The sequence below is a fragment of the Myotis brandtii genome, unplaced genomic scaffold (assembly GCF_000412655.1).
Source record: "Myotis brandtii unplaced genomic scaffold, ASM41265v1 scaffold825, whole genome shotgun sequence".
NCBI classification, from domain to species: domain Eukaryota; kingdom Metazoa; phylum Chordata; class Mammalia; order Chiroptera; family Vespertilionidae; genus Myotis; species Myotis brandtii.
Window position 1 is genome coordinate 1,412,395 of NW_005371349.1, and position 14,800 is coordinate 1,427,194.

The window sequence follows — 14,800 nt, forward strand, 5'->3', positions numbered from 1 at the left end:
CCACCCCTCCCCCACCCCGTGCCAGGCCAGCTGGAGCCAGAACCAGGCTCAGCAGGAGGCAAGTGGATTCTGTGAGCGTCTTCACTCCCTCTCTGTGGGCCTCAGACTTCGGATGGTGGTGTTCCCGCCTGTCCAATGGGGTAATAATTATTACCCATCCTGGATGCTGTGGGGTCACAACACCCCCCCACCGGGACTCTGTGAGGCCCCAACATGAGCACCCGAGTGACTTGGCTTTGGAAAGCGTTTGCAAGGCCGTTCAAACAGCAGGAATTAGAGGGCGAGGCCCTGTGGCTCGCTGCAGCTGTGAAGCTGTGTGCGCAGCCCACGGTCCCCCGTGGAATTGGGGCCTGAGGAATCCATTGCCTTTGGAGGTTCAATTTGCTCTGCGTGCACAGTGAAGAGGCGCGGCGCCTGGCCTTTCCCTTTAACGGCATCTGGGAACGTGAGCCGCTCAAACCCATCGTCCTCAAAAGGCTCTTTATAGTCCTTCAGATGCTTATTCCGCCTCTCACATCCCAGACACGCAGCTAGACGGGCTCCGTAAATCAGGAGCTAATGCAGGCCTGGTTGAATGCTCCTGACACTCGCTCCCAGCTGCTGAGTGGGAGTGAAGTCTGTGAGTCCCGTGGCCTTACCACGGCCTCCAGTCCCCGCCACCCGTGGGGCTGAGCCCGCGCCTGTGAGCCCCAGAGCGAGGGAAACAGTGTCAAAAGGTGGATTCGATCCGTAGCTGATTTCCAATGGAAGATACAAGGCTGTGGGGGTCATTGAAAAATTACTCCAGTTAATTAAAAAAGAACAAAGCTCTGAGGCAACCGACTGGCGTTTACGCATTTCTGCCCCAGCGCGGTCTCTGTGGAGATGCTAAATTCCGGGGCCGCCCTCGCCACTGCCTGCAGCACGGAGTCCGGGCCGTTAATGATTGACATTGATGGTCTTCGTCATCGGATGAATCCCTCAGGAACTCGAGCATCTTGGCGAGTCGGGCTTGGAAAGTGGGTCGGCTGGTTCCTCCGGAGCAGCCCTCCTGCCCCCGCAGCGAACACGTGACCGCTCCTTTCCACGGTTGAGTGGAGATGACTTGTCATTACGTCCCTCCTGTGTCCCGCGTCTCTCCAGATGCGATCCAGGCCTTTTCTGTTACTTGATGCTCATGTTTAGATTAGGTTTCAGGAGAAAGGGATCAGAAACAGTGGTGTGTCACCCTCGTGGGGTGTCTGCCTGCTCCTTCATCATCTTAAGGGCTCTTGATATAGTTCAGACATGACTCCTTTGTCACTGACATGTACTGAACATATCTCCTTCCACTCGGTGGATTGCCAATCCCTAATAAGTAATCAAGAGCTGCCAACCTTGAGAGAGAGAGAGAGAGAGAGAGAGAGAGAGACCAGCATTAGAGACTACTGATAAAGATGATAAGGACTACTTGGAAAGCAGTTTTACCAACACATCAAACCTGAATCTGACCAAGCTGTGATCGAACTACTAATGAATAGGAAATATCGGGGATGGAGGAACACGGTGAATGGCACCACATGCCTGTGACTCAGCTCATGGGACTCTCTACAGCACAAATAATCTCCCCTCAGCAAGGAAAACTGATAGAGTAAAAGAAACCAGAGAACCATCCCAACCAGTAACAATGTCTGAAACTTATCTGGATCCTGATGAAAGTAAAACTGTGAAAAAAAATTATGACATATGGAGACAGCTACACACACTGGCTATGTGATGTTTTGAAGAAATGAAGGTTAATTTCTTTAAAGTGCGATAATAGTGCTGTGGGGGTTTTCTTTGCTTTTTAAGAGTCCTTCCCTTTCAAAGATACCTACCGAAATACTTACACATGATGCTGAGGACTTGCTTTAATACAATCTGATGGCAGGGGTGGGGTAGCGGGTGGGAGATAAAATAAAACTGAATTCGCCAAGAGTTGATAATTCTGGGAGCTTGGTGATGGGTCCACGGATATTCATTATAGCATCTCCCTCCATAAATATTTGAAATGTTCTGCCATAAGAAGGATTTGTGAGTGGCTTGCTCTGTGCCAGAGTGTGGGATGAAGCATCGCTAATGTCTTGAAAGCGGCAAGTCCCTCTTCACCCTGCGATTTGATTCCCTAGTTTTACATGCTGCTGCTCTGTAAGAACGAGCCCCATGGTGCTGCCTCGCTCTTCACAGCTCCTTTAGCTGCATGAGGAAGGTGCGAAGGCTTCCAGTTGCCTAGCAATGGCTGGCAGCAAATCCATCCCCTGCTCTGTAGCATGGTAGTCAAAAACTGATTATCTGGGTGATTTGGAGATTTGACTCTGAATGAACAATTTTCCCCCCTGGGGCAATGATAAGAGGTGAGCAAGAGACTAGATTGGATGAAGACACTGGCAAGTAAAACGACAGTGGTCAGGGTAGGAGGAAAGAGCAGCTGAGTACTGGACCCTTGAGCTCCGCTGTCCAAGACCTTACAGAGGGCCTGCTCTCTTTTCAGCACCTCTGCAGTTGGACAGCGCCTTGGGACCAGGTTCCCAAGGGTGGGCCTCTATCTTGACTCAGCACCTCCGCCCCCTGGACAACATCTTGGGGCCAGGTTCCCAGGGTGGGCCTCTCTTTTTAGCCAGCACCTCAGCCGCTGGACAGCGCTTCGAGGCCAGGTTCCCAAGGGTGGACCTCTATCTTGATTCAGCACCTCGGCTGCTGGACAGAGCCCCGGGAGGCCAGGTTTCCTGAGCGTGTGTGTGGGGAAGGGGTTTGGGTTAGGGTTAGGGTTAGGTTCAGCTGGTTAGCACACGATGTTAAGGAGGCCAAGGCCCCAGCCTGGAGCTTGGCATCGACCAACTGGCTTGAGAAGCTGAGCTAGCTTCCCTCTATTTATAACCATATTGATAAGTAACAGGGGCTGTTTGCTGGGGAGCCTGAGGTACTGGGTCTGACTCCGTGTAATCAGACCTTCACTCCTGGCAAATCTACCCCAAGTTCATACTCTTCTTTGGGGGGCGGGGATGACCAGCAATGACACGTTTATATTCAAAAGGACAACTAGGGAGGTGGTGGACGGAAAGGAAGCCTGCCCTTCTGAAGTAGTCAACTCTTCTTGCTTAACCACCAGCTGCAGAACTCAGTGGCATGCAACAAAGGCATTGATTGCTCACGAATTTGTCGGTCAGTGGGAATTTGGTGGATCTTGTTTCTGTTCAGCAGGCATCAGCTCCAAGGTGTGAGTGGGGTCGGACCTGCTCTGTGTCCTCTCGTCCTTACTGGACCGGGGGTGACCCAGGGCACATCCTACTCATCAGGAAAGGCAGGTGGGCAGGAGGGCAAGCCAACTCACACAAGTGTACTTCAACCCACTGCTCCTCTCCTGTCTTCGAACTTTTCATTGGTCAAAACAAATCCCAAGGTCAAGCTCAATGTCAGGGGGGCAGGGAAGTGTGCTGTGCCCACAGTGTGCATAGAGAATATTTACTGGATAGTCATTTATCACCACCTCCCCTCCCCCCGACACACACACACACACCTGAAAGGTGGTCTGTATTCTAACGGGAAGAGTCCTGAGAGAGACATTGATGGGAGGGCAAAACTCAACAGCACCCATTCATTCCAGTTAGCAATTGCATAGGCAGGGTCGGCCCTCCTGCCCTTCATAGGTCCTTGAAGGAGGTACAAAATAGATAACTGATACAGGAACCTAGAAGCTGATGGCTGCCATCACAGGGGCTAAGGGAACCCTGGAGGCTGGGAAAATATGCTGGCAGATGTATATACTGATTTCAGAGAGGAAGGGAGGAGAAAGATAGAAGCATCAATGATGAGAGAGACTCATTGATTGGCTGCCTCCTGCATGCCCCCTACCGGGGACCAAGCCCGCAACCTGGGCATGTGCCCTTGACCGGAATCCAACCCAGGGCCCTTCAATCCACAGGCCAACGCTCTACCCACTGAGCCAAACCGGCTAGGGCTGCAGTTTTTTTGAGCTGAGCAGTTATGCAGCATTAAAAGTTCTCTCTCTCTGTGTATCTCTCCCTCTATTTATAGACTCCGGGGGTGGGTTGCGGGGCAGGGATAAGTAGGGCCTCCATCACCACCAGGCAAAGCAGCAAAGGGATTGCCAAGCCCGTCAACAATATATCGAAGATGTGGTTGTGTTTGCACAGAAATCGCTGGCGCATCATAGAGGCTGGGAAGAGCAAGGAGCCCGAAACCAAAACACAGGCCCACTAGTTACTAAATACAATGTTTTCGGGGAGGTGTTAGCAGCTGTTGAAAGGCAGAGCATGAAACAGCATGTGATTCCGTTTCACTTACGCAGCAAGCACACAGGCTCAGTCTGGAAACGGACACAGAGCACCCGGGAAGGCAAGCATGTTGGCCTCTCACAGAGTCCGCGTCGGTGCCCCTCACAGGGGGGCCCCCCCGGAGAGCCCCGGCTGGTCCCGTGGCTGCACCTCCGGGGGTGGGAGACGTGCTCCTTCCTGGAAGAAAGGGAGGAAGTGACTGGTGGGTGTGGTGGACCAGGTGAGTGAGCAGCCAGGACAGGCCTCCTGGGTTCCCAGCGCGGGGAGCGCGGGCACTGCCCCCGCCTGAGGCTTCAGGAGGAGGTGCTGGTCCAAGGAGAAGGAGCGACTGTGCTGGTTTCAATGGGGACAGTCCCAGGCATCAGCGCAGCCCTGAAGGAGCGGGAACCCTCGCAGAGGAGCACCCGGGGGTGGGGCCTTCTCTGGCCTCACCCGGTGCCTGGTACCCCAGACGCTCAGGCAGTGAATGTGGGTGGAGATCTGCCTGGGCATCTGAGCCTGGAGTTCTGGGAGAATCCTGGCCTGGACTCACCATTTTGGGGTCATTGAGGTCCAAGTGGCACTCAACACCCGGGGACCCCCTTCGCTGTGACATTCCTTCCTGGTCTGGCTCATCGTTGCGGCCACCACTGCTGGCTCCTGTTTTCCTTCCAAGCCTTTTCTTCTCCACGCGGAGAATCCCCTGGCCTCAGCCCTCGGTTTCCTCCACTCCCAGCGCCTCGCCACCACCCCCTCTCCACACCCGGGTCCTTTCCTCACTGTGGGCTCTGCACCCTCTTCCAGGCCCTGCCTCTGGCTGCCTCCCCCTCCCCTTCACTCACCGCGTCCCCACACCGTGCGCGCCCTTTCTCGCGCTTTGCAGCCGCTGCTCATCCTTCATGGCCAACCTTCAATGCCACCCGCTCCGTGAAGCCTCCAGCACCTCGCCACCCAGAGGGGAGCCCTCCTGCCCATGGCTCCCGCCTCTCCTCTCCTCTCCTCACCTCCCGTGGGTAAGGTCCGAACTGAACGCGCCTGGACCTTGGAGCCCCCCAAGACCCCAGAGGCAGAACTGAGCTCAGCGCCTCTCACCAGATGTCCCCTCCCCCAGCAGGAAAGGTTCCCCCACCTGCGTCCAGACTCGCTGCACCCACCCCTCCCGTTCTCCACCTTGTGGCTTTCTCCTCCCTCCCACCTGCAGAATCATTCAATTACATCCTCCAATGGGAATTGGGGTGACCGCACCCTCTTGTTACTACAAAGCCGCCTCCCCCAGATCCTGGTTTCTCCCTCTGCTCCCGAGTGCAACCCCCGTGGGGCCTCACAGGGCACGTGGAGTCTCCCTCCCCCAGGCTGTGAACTTCTGTTACCTGCAAACTGCTGACCAGCTCACCCGCCCAGGACCGGGTGCCATGCGCTCAGCCACCCACTACTGCTTAATGGGGGGTTCCCTCCCCACCAGTGGGGTGAGGAGGGAGGAACTCCTCCTTCCTGCGCTTGTCAGGCCTCAAGGTCAGGGACAGTGTGGCCCCACCTTGGTGGCCCAGCACCTGGCTTGGCCCATGGAATTGGCTCAGGAAACGTGTGTGGACCTGATGGTCCCCTCCCCTCCCGGCCCCACTCCACCCTCCCCGAGCTGTCCCCCTCCTTCCGGCACCAAATAGACGCTTTTAAATGTGGGCCCGCTCTCGCTTCCCAAGCCTCTGTCCCGCCTATGCTGAGGGTGGGGATTCTGGACAAACGTTCAGAGGCCACGGTGAGTCTCTGCAAAGGTTTCCTGCAGGATCAACACCCCGGGCCGTCCATGTACCATCTGGAAACCACCCCCGTCCCCGCTCATCTCCAAGTGATGCTTAATTTTTCTAGAAATTAACTTGCACGGTGTCAGGCCACCTGAACGCACCCTGGAACCTCTCTATTCCCATCTGTGAGCAGCGACGCGCCGAGTGACGCCAAGATTGTCTCCGGGGCCGTCTCCTGTGCCATCGCTGATTAAAACGTAGCTGACTGCGGGGGCGGGGGCGGGGGAGGGGGGGCTCGCGCTCTAGCGGCTGCAGGCGAGCCAGCAGAAGCCGGGGATAATGAGCAATGGTTGTGGAAAAACTGATAATGCGCCCGCTATTCTATCGACTGGGGCTGCGGCTTCAGTTAATCGCGCTAAATGGCGGGGCTGGAGCGGCATCGCGCTGGCCTGGCTGCTCCGTCTGCCTCTGAAGATGCCCCTTTGTCTGAAGCTGGGTCCCTGTTTCTTTCTTTTTTAACTGATTTCAGAGAGGAAGGGAGAGGGAGAGAGAGAGATAGAAACATCCATGATGAGAGAGAATCATGGATCGGCTGCCTCCTGCACGCCCCACAGGGGATGGAGCCCGCCGCCCAGGCACCCAGGCCTGTGCCCTGACTGGGAATCGAACCTTGACCTCCCGGTTCATAGGTCGATGCTCAACCCCTGAGCCATGTGGGTCCTTCTTTCTTTCTCCTTAAACTCCATTCATACGAGGTGGCTCTTGGCCGGCGGCCGCTGGTGGGGGTGGGGGGAGTTAGGAAGGCATCAGAGCTGGGGCTCCCTCCCACTGGCGTGTGGACCAGGCACGCTGCGCACAGGATAACGGGGAGCTCGTGACCCCAGAAGCTGTTGTCCTGGCAGGAGACAGGCACCCCACCCGCAGTCTGGGTGCTGCCTGTTCAGGGCCATGTGTTCAGCTCCAGGGTCAGTCTAGGAGTCGGTTTGAGTCCTGCCTCCTCTATTTTCGAGCCACGCCACCTTGAACCTCAGCCCCTGGTCTAGTGGCATTCCCGTACCCACGTCCCAGAGCCCAAGCATTCGATGGGCTTGAACCTTCTACCTAAGATGATGCTGTGATGTGTGGCTCTGAGGCCCCCAGTAGGGTGCTGCCTGACCCCCTGCCGGCCTCTGCAGCCCCACCTCTGCCCGGCACAGGGGGCGGGAGCCCAGCACCCCCACGGGACCTCTGCAGGGGACGCCCCTCTGAACTGTGCGAGGCTCCATCAGTCTCCGCCCAGATCTGCCTCGGAGAATGGCTCCGTGGGTGTGAAAGAGCAGCTGCCGGCTGCGATTTCCCTGGGGCCCTGGCGATTATTTATCCCCTTCACAGCCCAGAGAGAGGATTGCTCACAGCCAGCCCCGCATGCTGCTGCGCACACACAGCCCTGAAATCCTGACCCCGGGGTGGAGGGCGCGCCTGGAGGGAGCTGGCGCCCAGGAACCGCCCCTTGCGAACACTCCACTCCCCCATCCAGGCCAGAGAGCGTCCCCCGATGGTCCAGGCTCAATCATGCTTGGAAAGGTGATTCATTAAATGGACCATCAAAGGCGAATTGGCGTGCCCACCTTTTGGTGAACAGGATGATGCTCCAGCCACGGAGCCGCTGGCCAGGACTCCCCTGTGGCCTGTTAGTGTGGTGGGTCCCTGTCGCGGATGTGTCAGCGCTGAGCGGTTTCCTGTCCCCGAGTGAGACGCCGCTCAGGGTGAAATGTTTATATATAGACCGCTGGATTGGGCTCGCTAATCCTGATCTCGGGCTGGCGCATCTGTGTTCGCATTTCCCTTGTAGGTGCTGCTCTTGCCTGTGTTTGGCATCAAAGTCCTGCCGTCCTTGTGAAAGGGGGTGGGGAGCCCGTCCTGCTGCCATTGTCCCAGATCCTTCAGAGCAGCTGGTATCCGCGAGGGGAGGGGCCATGTGCTCCGCGAGGCTCGGAAAGCCTGGCCTGTCCTTCATCCACTGGACTGCATTTTCTGTGGGTCGGTTTGCGGCCCGATGTCCTTCCTGCCGCAGGTTTTCTATTCCTGTTTGAGACAGCTTGATCATTTCCCTTTTTTTCCTGTGCATTTGTCTGTATCATCTTTTAAAATGTTGCACGCAAAATTGTTTCTCCTGCTCTTTTCATTGCTCTGAAGAGCTCTCTGGCCTGGCTGGTGTGGCTCAGTGGTTGAGTGTCATCCCATGCACCAAGAGGTCATGGTTCGATTCCTGGTCAGGGCACATGCCCAGGTTGCAGGCCTGATCCCCAGTACGGGGCATGCAGGAGGCAGCTGATCCATGATTCTCTCTCATCATTGATGTTTTTCTCTCTGTCCCTCTCCATTCCTCTCTGAAATCTATATCATCTATATCTATATCTATATCTATATCTTCTCTGTCTCCCTCTCCATTCCTCTCTGAAATCTATATCTATATCTATGCCTATATCTATATCTATATCTATATCTATATCTATATCTATATCTATTAAAAGAAGTAAGACTCAGGAATAATCCTTGACCTTCCCCCACACTTTGGGACAGAATTGAAGATGGAAGGCCTGTTAGGACTATCACCACAGAGCCACTAACCATAGTGTAATCAGAACTTGGGGTGGCCAGGGGGGCCCAGCAAGGCCTGAGGTCCAAGTCCCTCTGCGACTCAGTCTCTAGACGGCCCAGCCGGCATCTGTTCACTAAACATAGACTCTTCCATCTCCCTGTGAACCGCCTCACTCCCTTTAAAGACCCGGCCCTGTCCTTCCTTCTCCTTCGTCCGGAAGGACGCACACACCTCATCTTGCATTTCTAACCTTTGGAATTCTCATGCTCTGCGAATTCCCCTGCGCTATGTTCTTGCTGTTCTTCGGTTAGTCTGCCTTCTTTTATTTTTTACATATTTTTGTTGGTCCAGAGAGAAAGGGAGAGGAAGAGATAGAAACATCCATGATGAGAGAACCATTGATCGGCTGCCTCCTGCACACTCCCTCCTGGGGATCAAGCCCATAGCCCAGCATGTACCCTGACCGGGAATCGAACAAACCGTGACCTCCTGGTTCATAGGTTGATGCTCAACCCCTGAGCCCCGCCGGCTGAGCTGCCTTATGTTACTTTAACCATTGGAGCAGCTAGAAGAACCAAGGGGGGCAGAGGGAGGAACCCATCCCCACATCCCTCATGGGAAATAGTGAAGCCGAATCCAAGACAGTGGGAGAGACGCATCAGGCCTCACTGCCTTTGAATCATCAGGAGGGCTCCGGTTACCTGCGGCTGGGGTTACCTGCGGAGGGGGGGGGGGGGCTGTGTGTGGAGCCCCACTGCCCTGGAGCCCCCCGGCTCTCCTTAACCAGGAGCCGCCCTTTTCCGAGCGGTGTCTGCGCCTCTCGGCAATTGAACTGTCCTGGAACAAAGGCCCTTTTGTAGGTGCTGGGCTTCCCGTAACTGTTCCTCCCTCCATGTGTCTGGAGAAGAGTTCACCGAATGACACGGTGATGAATTCCATTTCTTGATCACAAAAGCACTGGGGGGGTGGTTGCTATGGCGACCGGGGACGGGCCAGTCGATGAATTTGGAGAGGAACCGTGATGGATGTCGCCAACCCTCGGCAGGAAGTCGGAGGCTGAAGTGACCACAGGGCCTCGCCTTCTCCCCCCATCGGCTCCGCGTGGGCAGAAGCAGACCAGGCGGTGGGGGCTGTGCAGGATGAGAAAATCGGGGGGCCCTGCCTGGTGATGCTCCCAGCGCCTGGGTCTTTCCAAACGTGTCTGCACGATGCAGTCTGTCCCGCTCTCCCGGCGGCTGTGCATTGAAACAAATAGACGTCCACCAACTCCCGGCGGCACACGGGGAGGAAACAGCTCCCCGGGCAGGGCTGGGGGCGGGGGGCAGGCCTGGGAGGGCTTTCCTGGTGTGCTAGCCGCCCTCAGGGGCATGGACGGGCCCTTAGCCTGTGAGGTGTGGCTCAACCCCAGGTAGACCCCTGCCCTGGGAGGGTGTCCCCGGAGAAGGGCCGGAGTGGGGGCTTCTCAAGTGTGGGGTCCAGGGCAGGGGGCCTCTTGCCTGTGGCAGGAAGGGGGTGCGCTCTTGGGCTCCTCCCCCTCTCCCCCACCCCCCCACAAGGGCTCTGCCCTTAAGACCCAATCACCTTCCAGAGGCCCCACCTAATTAATACCTTCACCTTGGCAGGCCCCCAAGCAATCAACCTGTGATGCCGATCGCTGCCTGTCACCTGTCACCAGGAACCCGACCTGCGGCAGCAGGTGCCAGAGGTGACCCCAGTGCCCGGCCAGGTTAGAGTTTGGAGCTGGCCCATCCACCAGCTGGTTGGCAATGAGGACCCACAGGGGTGGTGGGTGGGACGCGGACAGACCCCCACCGGGGAGTCTAGTTACATAGACACGTGCACCTGCGTCTGACCTACTTTTTGCTGTGGCTCAGGGTACTGTACACCCGGAAGGGCGGATGTCAACTCGCGGAGAACTGTTAGCTATGCAAATGCTTCTCGTCTAATAACAATTCAGATTAATTTTGTCTGGGAGAGATGCAAATGACTTCCGTCCCGCAGAACAGCCAATCCCAACGGTGACCGTGTTGCTGCCCTGGCGTCTAGCCATCAGCCGGCTTTGTGCCTCGCACAGCTGCCTCGCTCCGGTCCCCGAGAGCCTGCCCGCACCCGGCCTCTCCCGCTCTCTCCGGACCAGCGCTCCCACCCTCCGGCCCCTTCCCGGACGGGCTCTGGCTCACGGAGTCCCGGCTGCCTCACGGCTCCAGGACATTGGTAGGGGGAGCATGCTCTCCACCCTTTGGAAGTTAAACTTTGGCACCGAGCACACAGGCACGCAAAGGCATTGCTGCTTCGCTGCTGGTGAGAGAAACAGATTGGAAACGAATGTGGATCCCTAAGGAGCTGGCTGACTCCATTGCGGTGCAGCTGTTCCCAGGGATGAGGCGGCTGCGGATTTGTGGTGGGGACACACTCTGAGGTTTCACGTTCAAATAAAACGCAGCAGGAGCAGGCCGAGGACCAGAGGTGCAGACCCTCCTCTCTACAAACAGACGGGTATCCAGCTCTACACACGCACACGCACACACACACACACACACACACACTACAAACAGACGGGTATCTCTAGCTCTACACACACATGCAAACACACACACACGCACACACGGGAGGTGCATCTCTGGAACCCCACACAGGACATATACACGCACGCGCGCACGCACACACACACGCAAGCACACACACATATATACACACACGCGCACACACACACACGCAAGCACACACACACACGCACGCACACACGCACACGCACACGTACACACGGGAGGTGCATCTCTGGAACCCCACACAGGACGCTGGGACCATCAGAGTTACAGCGTTTACCTCTGAGGAGGAGACGGCCTCGCGGGGAGAGGGGCGGCAGGAAGACACTTTCCTGCGGGACGTTTGTACCTTTGGAGTTTGGATCACTTGCATGTCTTACTGAGCCCAACAAGCTAATTAATACAACGTAAGCAGACACTGAGGGGAGAGGGCGCCCAGGACGGAAGGCAATATTCCAGGTGTAACAGGGCAGGGCAAAGGGCTTGGGGCCCAGCCCCCAGGACTGGATTTCTCTAAACCAGTGGTTCTCAACCTGGGCTGCACATTAGAATCACCTGGGAATCTTTTTAAAATCCTGATTTCTGGGCCTCATCCTCTGGAAACTCTGTTTCTTTGTTATGGGGTGGGGCCACAACATGAGTAACAAAGAAACCGAATTTCCGGAGGACGAGGCCCGGAAATCAGGATTTTAAAAAGATTCCCAGGTGATTCTAATGTGCAGCCAAGGTTGAGAACCGCTGCTCGAAAGGTTGTTGGCCTAAGCTGATGGCCCTTTTCCTAACCCTGATTGACGGGGAGAATTAGATACAGTTTAAGCCACACTTTTTCTTTGTTGTTCATCCTCACCTGAGGATATTTTTTCCATTGCTCTGCAGAGAGAGTAGAAGGGAGGGAGGGCAGGGAAGACAGAGAGACACACATCGATGTGAGAGAGACACCTCGAATGGTTGCCTCCCGCACGTGCCCCGACCAGGGCTGAGCATCCAACCTGCAACCCAGGTAGGTGCCCTTGACTGGGAACCAAGCCCCAGTGCGCAGGCCGACGCTCTAACCACTGAGCCCACCAGCCAGGGCAAACTCACCCTTTTCACGTGTGCTGTTCCTTACGTTTCAACAAGTGTATGCAGCGCTGTAACCGCTATCGGGACCCAGATATAGAGCGTGCGCGTTGGGGTTCACCATGTCACCGCGTGCGCCGAGCGCATCCCTCTTCAGCGCGGACCCGGCTCTACGGCGTGGACTCCGTGGACTCGTCTCCGTGGCCGGACGCAGCCGAGCTGGGCCCGCCCTTCGCCAGGGGATGGCACGCGAGTCGTTTCCAGTTTCGGGTGATTCCGAGCAAAGCTGCCACAAGCCTCCTCCTCCAAGCCCCCCTCCATGTTTATCAGCTGCCCTCAGTGACGCCCCTGGGGACCCCCCTGCTCTGGCGGCCGCTGGCAGGGAAGGAGAGATGCTCCTGGCGGGGCAGGGACACCTGAGCCGGAGGCGGAGCCGCTCCTCACCCCCACCTGCTCTGCAGCTGCCGCACCTGATGCGTTTCAGAGAAATAGCTGCTGCCGAGTGAGCCTGCCCGGCCCGGGCACTCAGTCCAGCGTCTCCGGTTCCCAGTAGGCAGCCGATCCATGGGTCTCTCTCATCATTGATGTTTCTCTCTCTCTCCCTCTCCCTTCCTCTCTGAAACCAATAAGAATATATATATAAACTAAACTTGTGAGACAACCCGCTCGTCAGTGACAGGGCTGGACTTTATCCCGGGTCTGGAAGGTGCTCACAACAGCATCCCACGCACATGACGGGCTCCCCGCTTCCCGAGGGCCAGCCACGCCGCAAAGCCTGAGTCCCAGGGCCTCCGGGCTGTGCCGCTCCCTTACCCCGTCAGAGAGAAACAGCCAGCGTTGTCGGTCACGATCCTGGATCCTCCATCACCTGCCTGGCCCCTCGGCCTTGACCCCGAGCTGCTGCCCCGGCCAGGGGTGTGGCTGCCAGCCCTCGCAGCCAGCTGGGCTTGATTCAGTGTTAGTCACATTTGCAGAGCAGGAGGTGGGAAACATAACAAGCAAGGAAAGGGGGAAGGTGTGATGGGAAGGCAAAAACATAAACAGGAAGTAATGGCCCGGTTTTAAAGGGGAATTGTCCCCAGAATTGGGAGTCGGAGAGAGAACTTTTGAATAGCATCTAGTTCAACACCCGCTCCACCACTTTCCCAGCAAAAGTGTGGGCCCCAGGGGGTCCCCGAGTCCCGAGTAGACACTGTGGGGCTGCAGGAAGGGGGTGGGGTGCCGTGGGTTTCTGGGGATGGAAGCGGAAAGCTCCTGCTTCTGCCAGGCTGGGTGCCAGGCTGGGTGCCGGGTTCGGTGCCAGGCACCTGCAGGCCCAGCCCAGTAAACTCACCTTCGACCCCGGACCAGGCCTTACAGCCTCCACTTCACAGAGGAGGAGGGGCCCTCACTGCGGGAAATTTCCATTCTCATCATCAAGGGGTGGTGTGGGCCTGGCGACGACCCTGCCCCCTGGGAAACCTGGTCTGGGAGAAGAGAAGAAGAGGGTGGGAGTCTGCCTGCTGGCCGCAGGGTCCCCTGGCCTCCCGGCTTCCCCTGGCTTCTCTGGCACCCCCTGGGGTCCCGGTCCAGCTCCTCATGCATAAAACATGAGGGACCTTTTCCTCCGCAGCAGCTAATCCAAACTTCCAGCCAATGCAGGCCCCCTAGTCATTTCCCTTGCAAATGCGGCCCCTGCTCCCCTGCTTCCCTGGCTCACACCTCCTCAGCTCAGCCGGCCACCAGGAGGGAGCCGGCTGCTCCCGCTGCTGGCTTTTTGTGGGGCTTTTTGCCCGTGTCCAGGCCTTTCTCCGCAAAATGAGTTCATCCACCTGCAGTGCCTGGTATAGAGCAAGTGCTACATAAGTTTTTGTAAAAGACAATGTGGAAATAATGAAATAGGCTAAGACTATTCAAGCGTGCTGTCCCCTCCTCCCCCCCCCCCCCCCCCTTGGCAGACTCTCAGGCAGGCGGGTGGGTGGGTGCAGGAGGCTCCCTGCCTGGCTGGGGACGGGGGTGGGGCCCTTGGCCTTCTCACTCACCCCACTCTCCTAGGCTCCATGTGATGCAGCTCTCCTGCCTTCCCCGCCCCTGATGCTTAGAGAGGCTCCCGTGAGGTTCCTCTCACATTTTCATTAATTTCTATTGAATAATTAAAACCAGGAAATTAATACTTTCAACCTAAACCCAAATTGCAACATGTGCACTTTTCATAATTGTCATTCCACTGGAGCATTAAACATGCGAGGGAGCCCTCCTTCCCCAGAGACAGAGGGGACGAAGCGACATCCTGGGGTTCAGAGCCAGTGCACTCTGTCGGGCTTTTGGATGGATGGGTGGTGAGTGGATGGGTGGTGGGTGGATGGGTGAGGGGGTGGGTGGGTGGATGGGTGGGTGGGGGGATGGGGGGATGGATGGGTGGATGGGTGGATGGGGGGGGGGGGGGATGGATGGATGGGTGGGAGGATGGGTGGATAGGTGGATCGTGCAGAAAAGGCTGGGCCCGAAGGAGGAAAACAGCTGGTTTGGATTTTGCTCCTGTTCTTCGGCTTTTCCAAGGGCATAATGATTTCCCGGCTCCCCGGGGCGGCCTGGCCTGCACGCGGCCCAGCCGGGAGGAGC

The 14,800-nt window shown here is 56.9% G+C and overlaps 1 protein-coding gene across 1 annotated transcript in view; it reads right to left on the bottom strand.

The window, feature by feature from the left end:
• MGAT5B (mannosyl (alpha-1,6-)-glycoprotein beta-1,6-N-acetyl-glucosaminyltransferase, isozyme B) overlaps nucleotides 1–14,800 on the bottom strand; it is a 55,683-nt gene that overhangs the window by 1,657 nt on the left and 39,226 nt on the right. The window contains exon 19 of the mRNA XM_014531734.1: nucleotides 6,082–6,084. Coding sequence (XP_014387220.1) covers nucleotides 6,082–6,084 — 3 coding nt within the window. The remainder of the gene's footprint in view (nucleotides 1–6,081; nucleotides 6,085–14,800) is intronic.